Source organism: Camellia sinensis, chromosome 6 (assembly GCF_055761805.1).
Source record: "Camellia sinensis isolate YWXY chromosome 6, ASM5576180v1, whole genome shotgun sequence".
NCBI classification, from domain to species: Eukaryota; Viridiplantae; Streptophyta; class Magnoliopsida; order Ericales; family Theaceae; genus Camellia; species Camellia sinensis.
Window position 1 is genome coordinate 162,577,034 of NC_138966.1, and position 20,103 is coordinate 162,597,136.

Sequence of the window (20,103 nt, forward strand, 5' to 3'; positions counted from 1 at the left end):
AACATCAGCAACGTTCTGTTCATATTTTTTTATCAAAACAAACATCACAACGTTATCAACTATCAGCAATGTTCTGTTCATATTTTTTTATCAAAACAAACATCATCAACATCATCAAACATCAGCAACGTTCTGTTATATTGTATAAATATCAAGCAATTTCAAAAAATATGAACAAACAAAAAAATCACTGAAAAAACAAACAAACAAACAAATGAAAAACTTAATTTTCAAAAAATAAATCATCAAAAACCAAACAAGGTTAAAATCCAAAAATAAAAAATAAAAAAGTTAAAAGGAATCCATTCATTTGACAACAGAATCAAAACGATTTCAAATACAAAATGTCCAGACTCCACAACCAAAACAAACTAAGGACTTGCCTTTGATTTTCATTTTTTAATTTTGTGAGTGTGTGGGTGAAAATCTGACCACACTGCCCGTTTAGTGATCAGCTGGAGAGCACAAGCAGGATAGATGGCTAAAGTAACCTGAAACAGAAAGAAAAAGCTCCGGCGGTGGTTCTTCCACCCGGGGGCACTCCGACGATCAAGTCAGTATATCTCTCAAAGATAATCAAGTACTAAATTGAATACTCAAAGTATAAGTTACATACCTTAGACCCATGGGGGTGCCTCTCTTTTATAATATACTCAATCCAAGTCTCACTAGAAGTATGACTTCTATGAATTCTAGTTCACTGTTTACTCTGGACTCTTTTAAGTGATATAGATAAACTCCTTGAAAGTTTTATCCTTATCTTAATTCAGTCCCCTTTGTGCCTTAGGACTCTTGCCCCATATCTCGGATTCCGATATCTTCGGAGATGACCTCGGCTTCTCCGAGATTACCTCGGCTTAACTACCAGGGCACGTGGCACCTCGGCTGACACGTCGGCGTCACCATGCCACGAGTTGGTATACAGAAAATATATCCCCACAACTGCCCCCTAGGTTCTATTACCTCGGCATTCTGAGGTGATGGAACCTATTCCGAAATTTTGTCGCTTCTTTCCTGAGTAATGGCTCAAAAACTATTTTGCCAAGTTTATCTACTTTCAGCCGACGTGTTCTCTTCGGAGAACAAGGCTTCGATCGTATTCTCCCATGCGCATGAGCTGTCATGCATATCTAACTGTTTCTCTTACGTGTTTCGTCTTTATTGGAGCGTGTCAGTGACGCGCCTGAAGCTGTCTGTTCATTTCGTCTGCGCCGTCTGACGCGTGCGTTACCCTAGGCGTAATGATTGCCCTAATTTTGCCGCCGTTTCATATTTTTGACAAAACTTTCTTTTGCCTCTATCTTTTCTTCACTTTTTCATTCCGTCTTCTTGTTCTCTCTCTCTGAAAAGCTCATTCTTCTTCGAATCTGCCATTGCCTCATTCTTTCTTCTGGAACTGCTCTTAATCCCTTATTCTTGCAAAAGCCCTCTTTGCTGTTGCAATCAATTTCGGAGTTCGGCGAGCACTGCCTTGGCTTCATTTGTCCTGGTAAGATCTTCTTCTTTAATTTTTCCATTCTCTTTATGTGCTTTTGTCTGTCTGTTGCCATTACTGATCTTGTTCGAGGTCTTGGATTTATTTGTATCTTGAATTTGTGGCTTTTACCTTGAACTTCTATGCTTTTTCATCATTCTCTTTGCCGTTGTCCTTGATTTTTTCTGTATTTCTATTGTTTCTGAGAACTATACCTCTGTTCTTGAATCTGAAACTTCATCTTTGTTTTCTCTTTTTTGTATCTGCCCCAGATCTGTGCCCTCGATTTTTATCTTCATACCTTATAGATTTGGGATTTGTCTGTAGAACCCTTAATCTTTAGGGAAACCTGAAAAACGCCCACCTTCTGAAACATATTCCTCTTAGTTTAAGCCAACATAATGGGTATGTGGAGGCATAGGGTAAATACCCCGACAAAACTTGAATATTTTAGGCAAGAATTCTCTATCCCAGCCGATGTTCATCTTAAGCTGGCTGGGGATAATGATACCATCGTGCCCACAGACCACACAATGCCTTTTCCAATAGTTGCTTTTACCGAATGTGGACTTCGGATTCCACTCGATCCCCTTTTTCGTCAAGTTCTCTATTTCTATAAGCTGAACCCTATACAACTTACTATCAATTCCTATAGGGTAATTAACGGTATTATTGCCTTAGCTAGGCAAGAAAACCTTAGAATCACCCTAGCCGACCTTCAATATTGTTATACCATGTGCCCTCTTGATCTGAAGGATAGGGGTTTTGTCTATTACCTTAAGCCGAGATTTACTCAGTACAAAATTATAGCCGACCTTCCAGACTCCAACAAGGGGGCTGGAGATGATTTTCTCATTGCTTCTGGAAATTGGGAATTTGGCCCAGATGAAGATGTCCACCTCTACCCTCTTCCTCGAACACTTACAGAGGGCAAGAGTAAGAGCCCTGAGTCAACACTTAGTTGTTTTTATTTGAGATTTTAATATTTTTTGTTTCTGACGTCTGTCTCTCTGCAGATCTTCATCAGCCACCGAAAAATTTTCGCCAATCCTTCTTCCCAGGAACAGATCTGAAAACACTTCTTGGCCTTCCAATCCATAAACGAAAAGCCCCAGTATTACTAAACTTCATCCCTACACACAAATCCACCTTACCCGACATCCCTAGAAAAAGGAAGAAGAGTCTTTCTCCACCCACAGCCACAACCTTAACTGCTTCTACATCCCGAACAGATCAAGAGTCCACATCTGACCCAGCCGATCTTCCATCAACTTCGGCCCCCTACTTAATACCAATTCCTGAACGTAAACGCCGACGAAAGCTCGTAAAGACTGCCGAAATGGTTCGTCAAAGGCCTGTTGTCCAAGACCTTCTTGCCGATCTCCCAACTGACGCCGAAGCCGCACCAACGCAATCAATGCTTGCACCCAAACCAAAGAGAGTAAAAAAGGCTCAGCCTAAGGCCAAGGCTACAGATGCCGAGGCTGAGGATGCTTTGCCGATCTCCAAACTAGCAGAAAGTAAAAAATCAGCCTCTACTTCAACAAAGAGATCTGCTGAGGGCCAACCCTCAGGGTCTACACAATCAAAGCGGCCAAGGTCATCGTCTGCGACGACCTCGGCTTCGAAGAAGCCCGACGTCCCCTGGGCCCCTGATCTATCCCTGGAGGATAGGCCCATCATGGCTAGTGCAAGTGCTGATGATATCAACGTTGTTGTCGCCCTTAGCATTGCTCTTCTTCTACCAAATGACTTGGAGCGAAATGCCAAGTTTAGTGAGTATGAAAATTACGCTCTGATGCTCCAACACTCTGCTCAAGTAAGTATTTCTGTCTGTACTTGTGATTCTTTTTTCCGTTCTTCACTGAGAGTATTGTCTCACATTTCTGTTCTTTTTGTAGGCCATTCAGCATGCCCATTCATTTTCCATGCAAGCCTTTGAAAATCGTCAAAGGTTGGTTGATATGAAGAGGGAAGCATCTTCTATGAAGAGAGAGATCAGGTCTCTTGAAGCAAAAATGAAAAAATTGGAGGATCAAGCCGAGGCTGCAACTAAGGTTCAAACTTTAGCTCTTGAGAAGGCCGAAGCTGCTGAGGCCGTTAGAAAGGTTGCTGAGGCCGAGAAAAGAGAGGCCGAGGTTCAGAAGGCCCAAGCGGAGAAAGAACTACAGCAAGCTTTGGCCACCAAAGAGGCCGAAATCAAAGAGGCCGATGAAAAGGCCTATGCTCAAGGTATGGCCGACGTCGCAGAAGACTACAAGCTTCAAGTCAGGCAGGCATGCAACAGGGGATTTTCCCTTGGTTGGATGTCCTTGATAAAGAAGCTTGACCTTCCTGCTGACTCGCCATTGCGTCAGGCCGACGCTATTCCGTTACCATTTCCTCCACCTCCTCCTGAAGGTGAATCAGAGTCTGAGGCCGAGGCCGTGGAGGAAGATGAAGAAAAAGATGATGGTGAGGCCTTGGTGAGAAAACCCAAGAATGCTGCCGAAGTCAAGTCCCCTCCTCCTGCTGAGCAGGTTATGGACTTAACTCAAGATGAGGGGGGTGATGATGCTGAGGAAGTGCCCAGGGAGTCTGTTCTAGGGTATCTATCATCTGACCTCCTTCTGACTGAAAGAAGTCTTGACACAACATTGGCAGAGATAGATGCCGAAATACAAGCGGAGAAAGTGGCCGAGGAGATTCCACCTGAATCGTCCGAGGTCCCCGTTCCTGCAGTGGCTGATACTGAAGAATCTTGAAAATGTTTTTTGTACTTTTTTCCTTCTTTTTCCTGTACTTTGCACTTTGTACTTTCTGGGTAATGCAAAACTCTTTCTTTTGGCCGACGTGGTTTCTTCAACATGTAACTGCAACAGTTCTTTCTTTTGGATGTTTTGATCTTGTGATATTCTGTTGACTGCTTAATCTTTTGCATGTTGCTTCCTTTGTGCAATCTTCTCGGGGTTATATACCTCGGGTATAACCATGAGACTTTTACTTCGGCAAGATACTGTCCTGCAATCTTTTCATAGATTTCAACAAGTATTAAATGGTAATCTTAGTCCTACCTACTTGTAAATTGCTACAAATTTTAACAAGTAATGAACAATATACTTAGCCTTTATTTTAACCTGTAACTTACTGTATACCTCGGCGGGTGATCATATGTCGGCTTAACATAAACTTGTAAATTGCTACAAATTTCAACAAGTGTTAAGCATCTTTCCTTGGGTTTAAACAACCCACATATTGCTATGAGAACTTTAAGTAATAACCTCGGCCTATCTTCAACTTGTAAATTGCTACAAATTTCAACAAGTGAAGATAAGGAATCAGCTTAATTCCAACTTGTAAATTGCTACAAATTTCAACAAGTGGATTAAGGAATAACATCGGCTTAACTTCAACTTGTAAATTGCTACAAATTTCAACAAGTGAAGATAAGGAATCAGCTTAATTCCAACTTGTAAATTGCTACAAATTTCAACAAGTGGATTAAGGAATAACATCGGCTTAACTTCAACTTGTAAATTGCTACAAATTTCAACAAGTGAAGATAAGGAATCAGCTTAATTCCAACTTGTAAATTGCTACAAATTTCAACAAGTGGATTAAGGAATAACATCGGCTTAACTTCAACTTGTAAATTGCTACAAATTTCAACAAGTGAAGATAAGGAATAACATCGGCTTAGCTTTGAGTTTGATATGTCTTCAAAAACATCCATGCATAACTTTATCAATCGATCATGTTGAAAGGATTCTGAAAAGACTTTATTGATAATATCGGCCAAACAATGATGTTTATCTAATGATAGAAAAATTTCAAATTACAGGTATTCCAAGGTCTGGGCAATGCTTTGCCCTCATTGTCCTCAAGCCGATATGCTCCATTGCCTAATACTGAAGTGACTCTGTAGGGTCCTTCCCAGTTTGGGCCAAGCTTGCATTCCCTGGGATCCTTCTTGTTCCTGACGACTTTTCTTAAGACTAGGTCGCCAACTTGAAAATCTCTTGGATTAACCTTCTTGTTGTAAGCTCTGGCAAGCTGCTGCTGGTATACTGCGAGCTGAATCGCAGCTTTCTCTCTTCGTTCTTCCAATAAATCCAGGTCTCGGGCTAACAGTATGTCATTGGTGCCATTCTCTACTCCCTGGGTTCTGATCCCTGGGATGCCGATCTCCAATGAGATGACTGCTTCTGTGCCATAGGCCATGGCAAAGGGGGATTCTCCTGTTGATCTTCTCGGCGTAGTCCGATATGCCCAAAGTACGTTGGGCAATTCATCCACCCACTTTCCTTTTGCTGCCTGCAGCCTCTTCTTTATTCCATCCAGGATTACTTTGTTGGATGCTTCTGCTTGCCCATTGCTTTGAGGAAAACTTGGTGTTGAGAAATAATTCTTGATCTTGAATTTTGCACAAAAGTTTTTGATGAGTTTGCTGTCGAACTGTGTCCCGTTGTCGGCAACAATTGCTCTTGGAATCCCAAATCTGGTGATTATGTTTCTCCAAATAAAATTCTTGACATCCACATCTCGGATTTTGGCAAGAGGTTCTGCCTCTATCCATTTTGTGAAGTAGTCTGTTGCTACCAGCAAGTATTTTCTTTGCCCAGTTGCTTGGGGAAGTTGTCCAACCAGATCCATGCCCCATTGGGCAAACGGCCAAGGGCTGGATACTGGGTTTAGGTCGGTAGCTGGTTGATGTATCAAAGGTGCAAACATTTGACATTGTTCGCACTTCTTTACATAGGCTTCGGCGTCCTTTTGCATGTAGGGCCACCAATACCCCTGGGTAATGGCCCTGTGGGCTAACGATCTGCCCCCTGCATGGCTTCCACAAATTCCTTCATGAATCTCGTAAAGGAAATCTTCAACCTGCAAAGGGTGTACGCACCTTAAAAGTGGTCCAGTGAAGGACCTCCTGTAGAGTTGGCCTTCCGCTGTTAGACTGAATCTGGCCGATTTCAGCCTAATTTTATGTGCTTCTTTATGGTCTTCTGGCAGCTTCCCCTCTTTTAGGAATGCAATGATTGCATCCATCCAACTTGGTCCAAGGCCCACGCACATTGCTTCTTGTTCAATGCTCTGTTTATCTATGCTCGGGGCCGACATGTAGTCGATCATAATTGTCCTTGTTTTTCCAGTTTGAATTGAGCTGGCCAAGTTGGCTAACGCGTCGGCGTGGGTGTTGTCATCTCGGCTTACTTGGAGTAATCTGCAGTTCTGGAATAGGGCTGCTAGTCGGATGACTTCCTTTGCATATGCCGACATTCTTTCGTCTCTGGCTGCAAATTCTCCTGTTGACTGGTTAACAATCAATTGTGAATCACAAAAAACAATTACCTCGTCTGCCTCTGCTGCTGCTGCTAGCTTTAGCCCTGCAATTAATGCTTCATATTCTGCTTCATTATTGGAGGCTTTGAACCCCAGACGGATGGACTGTTCTACAATTTCTCCATCTGGAGATATCAGCAGTACTCCTGCTCCTGCTCCCTGGCGGTTTGAACTTCCATCGACGAATAGTCTGAATGAATCGCCGATGTAGATGCTGCATGGTCTGAGCTTTTCTTTCTCTTGCTTTTTTGTCTTTGACTGGGATTCTTTTTGCTTGTCGGGGCAATGTTCCTCTTGGCTCGACGGAGCCCGAGGTGTGATGGCTTCAGGTGTGAGTTCTGCGACGAAGTCGGCCAAAACTTGGCCCTTTATTGCTGTTCTTGGCCTAAATTCTAGGTCAAACTGGCCTAGTGTTACTGCCCATTTTGCTATTCTTCTTGTTAAGTCTCCTTGATGTAATAAGGACTTCAGTGGGTGCTCTGTTAGAACCACAATCTTGTGTGCCTGAAAGTAATGGCTCAATTTCTTTGAGGCCATTACCAAGGCTAGCATCAATTTTTCCAGTGGTAGGTACCTTGGTTCCGCGTTAGCCAGAGTTTTACTTACGTAATAGACAGCCTTTTGCTCCCCTTTTTCCTCTCGGATTAGCACTGCACTGACTGCGTGTTCAGAGACTGCTAAGTACAAAAACAATTCCTCCCCTGGGATTGGGTTAGAAAGGACCGGGGTTGTGGTCAAGTACTTTTTTAGGTCGGCTAAGGCAGCTTCACATTCTTCCGTCCACAGGAAGTCTGTGGCTTTTTTCACCAGGTTAAAGAAGGGTCTGCACTTGTCTGAGCTTCTGCTGATGAATCGGTTTAGGGCTGCGGCCCTTCCAGTGAGCACTTGAACTTGCTTTGCCGATGTTGGACTCTGTAGTTCCAGGATGGCCTTGATTTGGTCTGGGCTGGCTTCAATGCCCTTTCTTGTTACCAGATATCCTAGGAATTTGCCTGACCCAACTCCGAATGCGCACTTTGAGGCGTTGAGTCGGAGCCGATATGTTTTGAGTATGTCAAAGACCTCTTTTAGGTCGGCAAGATGACCTTTTGATTCCTTGGTCTTTACGACCATATCATCGATGTAAACTTCTACCGTTTTGCCAATCAGGTGTCTAAACATCTTTGTCACTAACCTCTGATAGGTTGCTCCTGCGTTTTTCAGCCCAAAAGGCATTACCCTGTAACAGTACAGGCCTTTCGGGGTGATGAACGCGGTCTTCTCCTCATTTGGAGGGTACATAGCAATCTGGTGGTACCCTCTGTATGCATCTAAAAAACTCATCCTTTCATGTCCCGAGGTGGCGTCTACCAGTTGGTCGATTTTGGGCAGAGGAAAGCTGTCTTTCGGGCAAGCTTTGTTGAGGCTGGTGAAGTCTACACAAACTCTCCACTTGCCATTCTTCTTTTTTACTACTACTGTGTTAGACAGCCACGTTGGGTACTGGACTTCTCGGATGGCCCTGGCTTCAAGGAGTCTGTCTACCTCTTCCTCGACTGCTTCGACGTGCATTAACGTCGGCCTTCTGGCTCGTTGAATCACAGGTTTTGCCGATCTGTCGACATTCAGACTGTGGCAAGTGACCTCGGGGTCAATGCCAGGCATTTCATAAGGTGTCCAGGCGAACGCCTCTATGTTTGCCCTTAAAAAATCTTCCAGTTCTTTTTCTTCTTCTCTAGCTAAGCCTGAGCCAAGAAGAAAAAATCGTTCTTCGTCGCCCTCCTGGACGAGGATTTTCTTTAGCGCCTCTTCGCTTTTCTCGGCTGGTTCTTTCCCGACGTCTTCTAGGACTTCCATGTCCTCATCTTCAACTTCTGCTTTCTTTGGCTCTCGTATACTACAGGTGGATTTTATTGCTGCCATGGAGCAATTTTTGGCTTGTAGTTGATCCCCTCTGACTTCTTCAATCCCATGCTCTGTTGGGAACCGGAGTAGTTGATGCAACGTCGAGGGAACTGCCTCCATTGCATGCAACCACGGTCTTCCCAGGATGATGTTGTATGGTGAGGGTGTGTCAATTACCAGGAATTCCGTCCTGATCTTCTTAGTGCCGGCTTGTACCTCCAAGCTTGTTGCGCTCAGTGGCCATGTCGGCGTTCCATTAAAGCCGACCATCGGGCCGCTGGATTGTTCTAGGTCATCGGGGTGAAGGCCTAGCTCTTTGTAACATCTGACGTACATGATGTCACAGGAGCTGCCTTGGTCTATTAGGATGCGTTTTACTTGGCACTCCCCAACCTGGAGGGATACTACTAAGGCATCATTATGCGGATGTTGGACCAGGTCTAGGTCGGCTTCAGTAAAGGCTATCATTGGCCCTTGGCATTCTTCTGGCCGATGTCTCTTTTCCCCGACTTGGTAGATATGCTGTAAATGTCTTACCCTCTGGGTTTCTCCTCTGACTTCGTTTTCGTTGACCCTTGAGTGGATCACATTAACCACCCTCGGTTCTCCTGTTTGTGGTAGCTGTGCTGGGGGAGGGGGTGCCGCTGGTGCTTGAGGCAACCTTGCCTGTTCTTCCCTCGTTCTGGCCTCGTCGACCAGGTCCCTCAGAAGGCCTTGTCTTACTAGGTCTTCCAAGTGTGCTTTTAAGGCTTTGCAACCTTGAGTTGGATGCCCTTCTTCATTGTGGTAGGCGCAACGTCTACCAACGTTCCTTCCCATGAATTCCCCTGGTGCTCTTGCTGGAGCCCTGAAATAAGGTTGATTTCGAATCCGATCTAAGATTTTATGGATTGGGATCCGGAATACCGTTGTTACCGCCTGTTTATTTCTCAATTCTATTTCTTGTTTGGTCGGTCCATTGTTGATTCGGCCTCGCTTTGGCGAGCCGTTTCCCTTTTCTTGTTTCACCTCCTTGTTTCCCGATGTATCTTCCTCGGCCCTGGCGTATTTCTCAATCCTTGCCATGAGTTCTTCCATGCTTTTTGACAATGTTTTTGCCAAAGATTTCCGTAGTGGGCAGTCATCTTTCAGGCCGTTCTTGAAGGATACGACTGCTACTTCCTGGTTGCATTCAGGTATTCGGTTGAACACCTCGTAGTACCTCTTCGCATAGGCCCTGAGGCCTTCTTCTTTGGTGATTCGTAGAGCCATCAAAGCATCAACCCTCAGGGGTTGCAGCTTGTTGGTCACGAATCTGGCCACAAACATCTCGGCCAAGCCTTCCCATGTCTTTACGCTTCCTTTTGGTAACTTATGGAACCAATCAGATGCAATTTCCCCAAAGGATGAGGGGAATACTTTGCAGAGCAATGGCTCGTTCCCGCTATACAACGCCATTGAATTTAGGTATAGCCCAACATGAAAGTTTGGATCTGACTTACCATCATAGATTTGAAACCTCGGCATACTGAATCTTTTGGGCGGTTCGAATTTGTCCAGTTCCACCGAGAAGGCTGTCCTCGGTTTCACTAGGGAATTTACCTCGGCTTCTGCATTCTGCTGCCTCCTCTTGAGGTAGTTCCTTAAGTCTTCTTTGCTCCTCCCTGGAGCTCGGCTGTCTTTGGATTTTAGTCTTTTTGGTACACTGCTTTCGGCCTCGTGGTGGGGTCGTTTGGATCTTTCTTCATGGGTTGTGTCAAAATGGAGTACTTGCCCCTGAACATGTCGATGTTCTTTGGGGTCTGGATTCTTCATGTGGTGTGTCCTTCGGGACTCTTCTTGCCTCGGGTTTTCCCGTCCGACTTCCCTGGAAGGCCGGTGAGAATGCCTTCCGCTTCTGGTATGCTGAGGGACCTCGGGGATTGTTTTTCTTCCGTCCTTCTGGGTGTTGTTTGCCGGCATCGGCGTATCTTGCAGCGGGTATGGTGGCTGCATAACATTATTCTGCATCATGAAGTTGACAACTGACTGGAGGTCTGCCAACTTGTTTGCTAGCTCTTTTACTTCCTCATCCCTCCGTAGGCACCTGTCCCTCCATACCTGGAGGTTATCTTCATTGTAGTACTTTCCTTGGTTTGCTCTTTTTGACGTGTCGCCTTCTGGGATGACGTCGTTCTCTCTGTGACCCTGGTCACGGGATTCTGCATTGTGGTTGTCTCCTTCAATGTCAAGGTCAATTGGTCTGTCACTCCCAGTGGGAGCGTTATCCCCAATATTTCCCTGCTGTCCGTTACTGGCCATCTATTCTTCCTTCGTTCCCACAGACGGCGCCAAATTGTGTGGGTGAAAATCTGACCACACTGCCCGTTTAGTGATCAGCTGGAGAGCACAAGCAGGATAGATGGCTAAAGTAACCTGAAACAGAAAGAAAAAGCTCCGGCGGTGGTTCTTCCACCCGGGGGCACTCCGACGATCAAGTCAGTATATCTCTCAAAGATAATCAAGTACTAAATTGAATACTCAAAGTATAAGTTACATACCTTAGACCCATGGGGGTGCCTCTCTTTTATAATATACTCAATCCAAGTCCCACTAGAAGTATGACTTCTATGAATTCTAGTTCACTGTTTACTCTGGACTCTTTTAAGTGATATAGATAAACTCCTTGAAAGTTTTATCCTTATCTTAATTCAGTCCCCTTTGTGCCTTAGGACTCTTGCCCCATATCTCGGATTCCGATATCTTCGGAGATGACCTCGGCTTCTCCGAGATTACCTCGGCTTAACTACCAGGGCACGTGGCACCTCGGCTGACACGTCGGCGTCACCATGCCACGTGTTGGTATACAGAAAATATATCCCCACAGTGAGCAACCAAACTAACTTTTAATCAAAATCAAAACCATCAAAAAAAATAAAAATCCAATAATAAAATAGCAGTAAGAATTCGTTATCTGATCCCCCTTGGCAAAAAATCCCTGCCAACAATACTGTCCAATACTGAAGACTTCCTAGAACTCTGCAAAACCAATAAAAAAAACACAATTCACAAATCAAACTCAGCGAAAACACACAAAAATCAAGAAGAAACACAGAAATGCGTCCACATATACATTCATATCTATAGATACATGCACGTATATATATATCACCTTCATAAAAAATGTGAGTACATTTCACAATGATTGGATTGAAATTACTTGATGTTTATACAATATAATAAATAAAGATATCATACCAAATATAAAAAGGATTAAATGGTTTACAAAAAAACACTCAGGATTAGATAGAGCAACATTTTCTAATATGAGATTTATGAATAATTTTTTCAGAATAAGTTAAAAAATTAATAAGTTAAAATATCACATTTAAACTATAATCATTTTATTTTTTTCTCACAAAAGTCAAAAAGTCCAACTCAAAAATAGTCAAAAAGTCAACAGTCTCTAAATGAAGCCTAAACATAATATTAAATTACACTTTCACCCCTAAAATACAAGTCATTGTCACTTTGGTCCTTAAATTCTCCAACTTTGATCCCTATATTTTTTTTACTATTATTATTATTTTTTATTTTTTATTTTTGCACTTTGGTTCAATTATTAGGTACCATCACAATTAAATGACAATTTAGAAATGTTAGTTTGTCACTTTGCGAAGTGTTTATTTTCACACTCCATTCTTTTTTTTAATTCTTACGTTTAGTTATTTTTTAATTACAATTTTATTCTAGAGTAAAACTATCATAATACACTTATTTTTCGCAATCGCAAACCTTAATCGTAGCCAAATCCACAGGCCACTTGCAAACACCCTAGTTAAATCCATAACCACCAGCCACCACCCAAACTTCCTTCCCCGCCATTTCCATCTCTCCCCACAATTCCTCCAGCATTGATAAAAATGATAGCAATGGGTTGAGTTTTTTTGGATTTCTCACACAAATTTTTGATCTTAAATTAAATTATTTTAATGATACAATTTCATTAATCTTAACATTGACAGTTTTAAACCACATACCCCTATACTTTATCCTATCTTGTCAATATTCTTCCAAACTTTTTTTTATTAAAATCGAATTGGAACACATACAATCAAGTCAAATAATTTTACCACCCTCTTCCTCCAACCACATTGGGTTCGTTTGGAAAGTGGGTTGACTTTTTGACTTTTTGGTTAGCTTAGCCTGAGGCTAAAAACCTCGTTTGAAAAGAATTTTTTGACTTTTTACGAGAAAAATAATATTATAATTATGAGTTAGATGTAATATTTTGTCTTACTAAGCTAAAAAATTTGTTTTATCTTTTTGTGGTTAAAATAGTCCTAAACTCACCCTAATCCATTTTTCCAAACAGATTCAATAGATTGGACACACTGCCATTCCTAAATCCTAACCCTGTGACTTTTGACTTCCATCTAGAAAACCATGGTCATACTTGTAGTTTTAGTTTGATTTTCAATTACTGGATGGTTGGCGTTTGTTCGATTTTCGACCTCCAAACAAGATGCTAGGCTTAAGGTTCGACGATGCAACCTATGATGCTTTCATTTGCAATTAGAGAGGTAAATGAGTCGAGTTGAGCCGAGCTGAGCCAAACTTTATTTTATTTGGGTTTATTTGTTAAGATTTTAACGAATTCGAACTTAATAAAAATTTAATAAATTAAACTTGAGCCGAGTTGGCTTAGGTTTGACTCGAATTCAAACCTGTTCACGAGCCTTAATAAATCAAAAAATTTATAAATTTATAGTTGCATATGAGATTAAAATTAAAATTTTGATTATACAATTATATATACAATATATATAAATATATTAAAAAAAGTCAATATTTTACCAAAAATAATAATATCTACTACTAGGATTATATAAATGTACTATTTATAATTAATTATTATTTACATTTATATTTTTTAAATATATAAATAACATATTGATCTTAATTTATATATATATATATATATTTTTACATTATTTAATATATAAATAATAAATGTTAAACGAGTTAATTAACGAGCCGAGCTTACGAGCCGAGTTTTAGTATGTTTGAACTTATTTATTAAAAATTTAACGAGTTTGAATCAAACGTAAAAAAAATTTAATGAACTGAATTTGAATGAACTTTTACTGAATCGAGTTCAAGTCTGTCCACGAACGGGTGTATTTTCTTGTGACCCTATTTACAACCTTTGTTGTCAGACTTAGAGTTTGGATGGGTAGGAGAATGACAGTAGTGAAGGGCTTCCGAAAGGGTATGAGAGAAGAAAAAAAAAGAAAAGAAAAAAAAGAAAAGAAGGGGTTATGGATCGGAAAATGGCAGAATGGAGGCGGCGGGTGTTGGTCACTAGAAAGAATGGTACTAGGCATGTTTAGATTTAGAGGTGGTAGTGGTGGTGTGAAGTGGTGGCTAAGGTGAGGGTTGAGGTTTAAAAGTTGAAAATGTGAGGGTATTTTTTGACATTATAGATTGTTTATTGAGTAAAATATTAAATTTCAAATTCATTTAGCATGTGTATTGAAAAAAATTGTAGAGTGAGAGTTTTTGGTGTCTGAAAATAGAAACTTCTGTCACTTTAATTCCTTAAAAAAGGATTTTCTCCCTTTGATACTTAAAAAAATTTAATTTTTTGATTCGTAAATCTAAATTAATCTCAAAACCAACACCAGCCCAAACGCACTAAAAGAGGTTATGAATTGAATTTTGGAAGGCTAGTAGAGGGAGATCAAATGGTGGATTGAAAGGGGTCAATTGTGGAGGTGGGGTAAGGAAAGGGAAGTCGTCAATTGTGAAAGAATTGTGGGAAGGTGTCTTGATGTGAAGAATGCGAAAATGAATAGATTGCGAACATTTTAAATGTTGTGTCGTGAGATATATTTTAATAGACGATACGATAAATTGTGAATGAAAAAAAGTTTCTCTTTTATTTATTTATTTTTATTTTAATACAAACTCCACTTTACTCTCCCATAGTTTAAGTCATTTTCATTTTAGCTCCTTATATTTTAATAATAGTCATAGAACTCTATTATAGTTTTGAATTAAAATGTAATATTAACACGCTTGATAGCAAATATTAAAGGATAAATTATACTGATTTTTCTTAAAATTTAGAAAAAAAAAAACATACAATATGAACCATGCATAGTGGTTCAAATTTGTGTGAGTGGCACTGCATTGGGGGTAATTAAGGTTTTCAAAACAAGAACCACTACAACATATAAGAGTTTTAGAGATCAAACGTTTTGGTCTCTAAAAGTAAAAATTTTGTTGTAAAAAATATTTAGGGATCAATTTCTATTATCGTGAGGATAATAGTTAAAACGTCGTCCCGAAAAGTCAAGAACAAGGCATTTAGCAACAAAATTTTGAAAATGTCACTAATAAATAGACTTTTAGGGACAAAATAATTCAGTCTCAATATGGTTTATTTTTTGAGACAAAAAATTTAGTCTCAAAAGGATAATATTTCATCACTAATATCCAATTTTTGTTGTTAAAAATATAGTAACGACATTTTTTGTAATAAAATTATTTGCTTCTTAAAAAATAATTTTGTTTCTAAATTATGGTTTCTAAAATCTTAATTTTTTGTAGTGAACACAGTCCTGTGAATACATAGATGTTAAACTCGACAGAAGAGAGATGGCGACCCACAACAAGAAAGTTCAGCAGAAATGGCTTTAGCACAATATCAATAGGCTGAAACAATAGGATCTTCATCAAGTTCACATGTGTGCATGAAAATAAGACAAACTAATTAGTTACATAAAATAACACGTGTGCTGTGCTGATAAGGAGAACCAATTAGTTACATAAAATAACACATGTGTGCTGATTGTAATCATATAAATAGGCTGAAACAGTAGGATCTTCATTAACGTCAACTGAAAAATCATATTTTGTTGGGGTTGCTTCTCCTGAGCAAGGATCCTCTAGAGTTTTTTTTTCCTAAAATTTTCTAGAGTGGTGTGTTGTATGGTTGAGATTTAATGACAAGTCATATCAATTTTTTAGCATTAAATCTCACCCATACAACACACGAAAACTTTAGGGAAAAAAAACTCTAAATGATCCTTGGTGTCTTCTCCTTATCATGCAATTATTTCATAACAAAATTACAGATAACTTACCATAGAATTAATTACATAAAATAATTTTGACAATAGATGGTAGACATAATCAATTAAGATAACTTAAATATAACCAATAACATTTTAGGTCAACAACATATATTTAGTGGTGATTTTTTTTTTTAAATAATATTATAGACACTAACAAATACATTAACCAGACAAAATATTAAGTAATCTCACACATATGTAAATCTTGTCTTTATTAATATATATTGATATATTTAATAATGTTTATGGCGGTACTCAAAAACCTTTCATGAATGTGGTCTAGAATTATGCACTGTATAGTACTTACCATGAACTAAAAATGTGTGTATACTATATATATATATATATGTAAAGTGGGCTAGTCTTTTGAGTCTTTGAGCCTGGGTGTTGAGGAAGAAGACAAAACCCCACCCATGTGCCATCCATCCTTGTATATATGCATGATTTAAATGGACAACAAATCAAAGACCAAGAAGAGTGATTGAATTGAAGCAAAGAAAGAACAAGAAGGGGGTGTATGATATTGAACCTTCCCAAAGCTCAGAGGACTAACAGGGACCCTCCCAGCATGGCAACATCTCACTGCAGCCTAATACCACCAACCCATTTGAGTTCTGACAGGTCAACCCCTGCCAACTAGGTACAGTGCTCGTTGACTTTAATATACTGTCAAATTCATTTTAATTCAATCAAACACCATTGCAGATCTTGTCCCCAACATCAGAGAGTGAGAGAGAGAGTACAAATGAGTAGTTCATGATCATTAAAATCAGTTTCTTACTAGAGCTGTAACTATTTGGTTTTACAGAGAAACCAAAAAAAGAACCCACAAAGAACGAGTACTGATCAGATCCAAGGAAAGAATCTGCAGAAGAAGAATACATAAATTGCATTTCAAGAAGCAGATTGCATCATATGGTGGTGCTGTTTGCATGGATAAAACTGAATATCTGTTGAACTGAACTCGCTATGTCCTCCGCTGTGAACCTCGCTTCACTACCAACCTACATAACAAGATACAAATGATATACACTAGGGTTTTGGTATCAGCTATGTCGTAATGTTGATGTCTTCATATTGATATTCGAAAATGTATCGTCTGCTACTGTTTGATATTGAAAAATATATGATCTTATTTAGTACGTACTATTATTTAAAATTGCTACGCATATATACATACACATGTAGTGTTAGATTTAAAAGAGAAAGTGTTATATTATTATACCTTGACATTGAAAGAATAGAGCACAGTTTGTTCAATAGTGGTTATGTTGGTGTGGAGGATATTAAGCTGCAAATCTTCAAGTGCAGCTATGGTTTTTATGAGCTGGCCTGGCCTTCTTCTTGAGAGGATCTTGATCATGGCATCAAACCCTAGCATCTTCACTTCCACATCTGCCAAGCACGACTTGCTCTCCGCTATCTCCTCCTGGAGTCCGGTCTCAAATTCCATGAGCTTAAGCTGATCATTTGGGATTGAAACTGGAGGATAGAGTGGTGGTTGAGGTTGTGGGATTGCAAGAGAGGAGGAGTCTCCCGTTGGTGGCCGCGGTGGTGGATCTCCATAGAGTCTCCTCCTCTTCTGTGATTCAAGGCATTGGAGGAGCTGCTCTAGCTCTCTCACAAACTCAATTGCTCCTCCAATAATGGATGCTTGATCCCCCTTTGAAATAGCACAACAAATCCATCCAATTTTTAGCTTTACTTCAAAACCAACTATATGTTTTTGCATGTAAATCTATTGGTTTTTGCTTCAAAGCCACTATATGTTTTTATAAGTCACTTGGTATGATCATTTTTGTCACAATTTCAGCACAACAACTACTGATTTCAAACACAGCCATGGAGTTGCTAGACATATACATGTGATCTATACATAAAGTTTACTCTATTGTTTTTCTTGATGATGCAATAAAGTATCATATGAATGACACTAGGAAAAAAACCAAGAAATTTGTCTTATTTTTTAAGTTGTTTTAAGAATTTCTGATGATTATACAACCTATAGGGAGCAAGAGCGTTTTGATAAAACTCACCCTTTGGACGTATGAACCGGGCATGAGAGACCTCAAAACGCGAAGATGCTCGTTCATTTGCTTCCTCCTATTTCTCTCCACCGCGATGTGAGTCATCCTTTGGCTCTCAACTTCCTCGCTTGTCTTGATAGTTCTTGGCCTCTTTCTCTTGTTCTTCATCACTTCAGTTACCGGGCTCTTTCGAAGGTTTTCCCCTAGAAATCTAAGCTCCACCGATGCATTCTCCGAACCCCTAGCTTCTTCATCTTCTCTCTCACCTTCTTGTTCTATCTCTCTTGCCTTGCTACTTTCAACACTCAATCCTTTAAACCTATCTTCATTGTCTTCAACATCTTGAGGAATCATCAGAGGCTCATCATCTTGCAACTTGTCATTCAAAACAGGAAACTTCAAGAAATAAACAGGATCGATCGCAGTTTCTTCTTCAGAAATCTTGGTTTGATTTAAGCCCAACTTTGGCCCAAAATCTGCAAATTGCATCACATCGGCAAAGCTTAACTTATCGGGAGAAGTTGAGCTGCAGAACCCAGAAGGCATGTGTTGTGGTTGAGGATTGTTAAGCATGTAATCAACCATTTGATTGCTATTATCGCCCGATGTTTCACCTATCCTTGGCTTCATCATGAGATGTTGATGTTGATGTTGATGATGATCAATGGAATAGTCTAGTTCTGGGAAATTTCCCGGTAAGGCAGCCTGAAAGAATTCAGGTTTAGAGTAAAACACCATGGTGCCGATGAAAAGATTTATCAACAGAAACATATCAGACGATAAAATGATGGGTTTTGAGTTATATATACCGAGTAGTTCTCTTCTTTGTCCATTACTGTGAATACAAGTTACTTTTATCAAAAACCCTAAACAAGCTCAATTCATGCAAACCTAGTGAAATTTCACAGCTAGGGTCCACCTCCTGAAACTGTTACAATTTGATGAATTCACAACCAGTAAATTGAAAAAAATATGTTAAAAGATTATGTAATTTAAGCTAAAAAATTAGGTAATAGTACAAAAACAAGCAATACATAAATTTGTACATATTCAAATAATGATACACAATCATATATCAATCCTTAAAACAATTCCGATATCGACCAATATTTAAAACAATAGTAGTGGACAATCAAGTATAAATTGCAATACTAACCTTATTGGAGAGAGAAAGAGAAAAAAAACAGGAGTGAGAGAAACAACAGTGAAAGTGAAGTGGGGTATTGATGTATGAAGAGGAGAAGCTTAGGGTACAGCCATATACAAGTTGATAATATGGTCTGAAATAAAATATGGGTAGTGAGCTTATGTATCTATAATGGGGCATGGTTGCTTATTAGGGCTAGCTTTTACTTCAGAGAGAGAGAGAGAGAGAGAGGAGGAGGAGGAGGAGGAGGAGGAGCCTGGTGGAGTAATTTCCACCTCACAAAATTCACTCACCTCACTTTCACCTCCTTTTTATTAATGTGATTCACAGGCCACCAACGCTCTTTCACTAACTTTATAAACCACCTTAGCTTTTCATGTGATGAGGGTTTGAACTTTGAATGTTTTCAAAAAAATGAGATATAATAATACCATTTGATCTTGATCCAGTCCACAGCCCACAATCTAACCAGTTTTGACTATGTGATTTTAAAATTTTCCTCTCGTGAAATTCACAAATGCACCATCCAGATAATGGGACTCAAATGTTATATTATATCATATTTGATCCGATTTAAATTGGTCAAATCAATTCTCTTAAAGCTCATAGGTTGCTTATGGATGGAAAATGATTATTGTAGGGTTAAATTATATTATACATGCCTCTTGTGTCAATTTGGAATGTTTTTATTTCCGTTACAAAAATATTTCATTGCATTTTTTACATTTTTCATTTTTATTTTTTTATTATAATTTCATCTCTATGTAAAATTATCATTAAGGACTCAAAAATCTTTTTTTTTTTTTTTGAACAAAAAAATTTAAAAATTTTAGAATCCTGATTTCTCTACCTGCCACCTGCTGCCTCAGCCCCCTTCCCCATTAATTGCCTACCTCCTCTTCTTCTTCAACCCCCCAACCCCTCTCTGCCACCCTCTTCCCCGAATTTGCCACCCCTCCCCTCTTCAACGACCACTACGACCCTTCTCTTTCTACTTCAACCATTGTTGCCCCCACCCAACCTTGAATCCATAGATCAAAGAAAGAAGAAGAATGAGAGAAAAATCAGAGAAAGAGAGAGGAGAATATGAAGGGTGTAAGGAGAAAATGTAATCACAAAGTTGGTAAATTATTGCAATTAAAAGATGAA

General features: G+C 39.7%; 1 protein-coding gene across 2 annotated transcripts; it reads right to left on the bottom strand.

Moving 5' to 3' along the window:
• Positions 1-16,244: 16,244 nt before the first annotated feature.
• On the bottom strand, positions 16,245-19,149 carry FMA (basic helix-loop-helix (bHLH) DNA-binding superfamily protein). Of its 2 annotated transcripts, XM_028239258.2 has the most exons (5): positions 18,964-19,105; positions 18,617-18,735; positions 17,817-18,512; positions 17,006-17,443; positions 16,433-16,784 (listed from the first exon to the last, which is right to left on the bottom strand). In XM_028239258.2, the coding sequence occupies exons 2-5, from the start codon at positions 18,638-18,640 to the stop codon at positions 16,692-16,694; spliced, it is 1,251 nt and encodes a 416-aa protein (XP_028095059.2). In that variant the 5' UTR covers positions 18,641-18,735; positions 18,964-19,105; the 3' UTR covers positions 16,433-16,691. The 2 variants fall into 2 exon arrangements, with proteins under 2 accessions (XP_028095056.2, XP_028095059.2); XM_028239255.2 differs by lacking the exon at positions 18,617-18,735 and having other exon boundaries at positions 16,245-16,784; positions 18,964-19,149.
• Positions 19,150-20,103: the final 954 nt, after the last annotated feature.

Excerpts from the sequence above, each read along its gene's own strand:
- FMA (XM_028239255.2), bottom strand. The coding sequence starts at position 19,134 with ATGCCCCATTATAGATACATAAGCTCACTACCCATATTTTATTTCAGA. Across the intron at positions 17,444-17,816 it reads CCGGTTCATACGTCCAAAGG|GGGGATCAAGCATCCATTAT; the intron begins GTGAGTTTTATC and ends GCTATTTCAAAG. Across the intron at positions 16,785-17,005 it reads TCTATTCTTTCAATGTCAAG|GTTGGTAGTGAAGCGAGGTT; the intron begins GTATAATAATAT and ends CTTGTTATGTAG.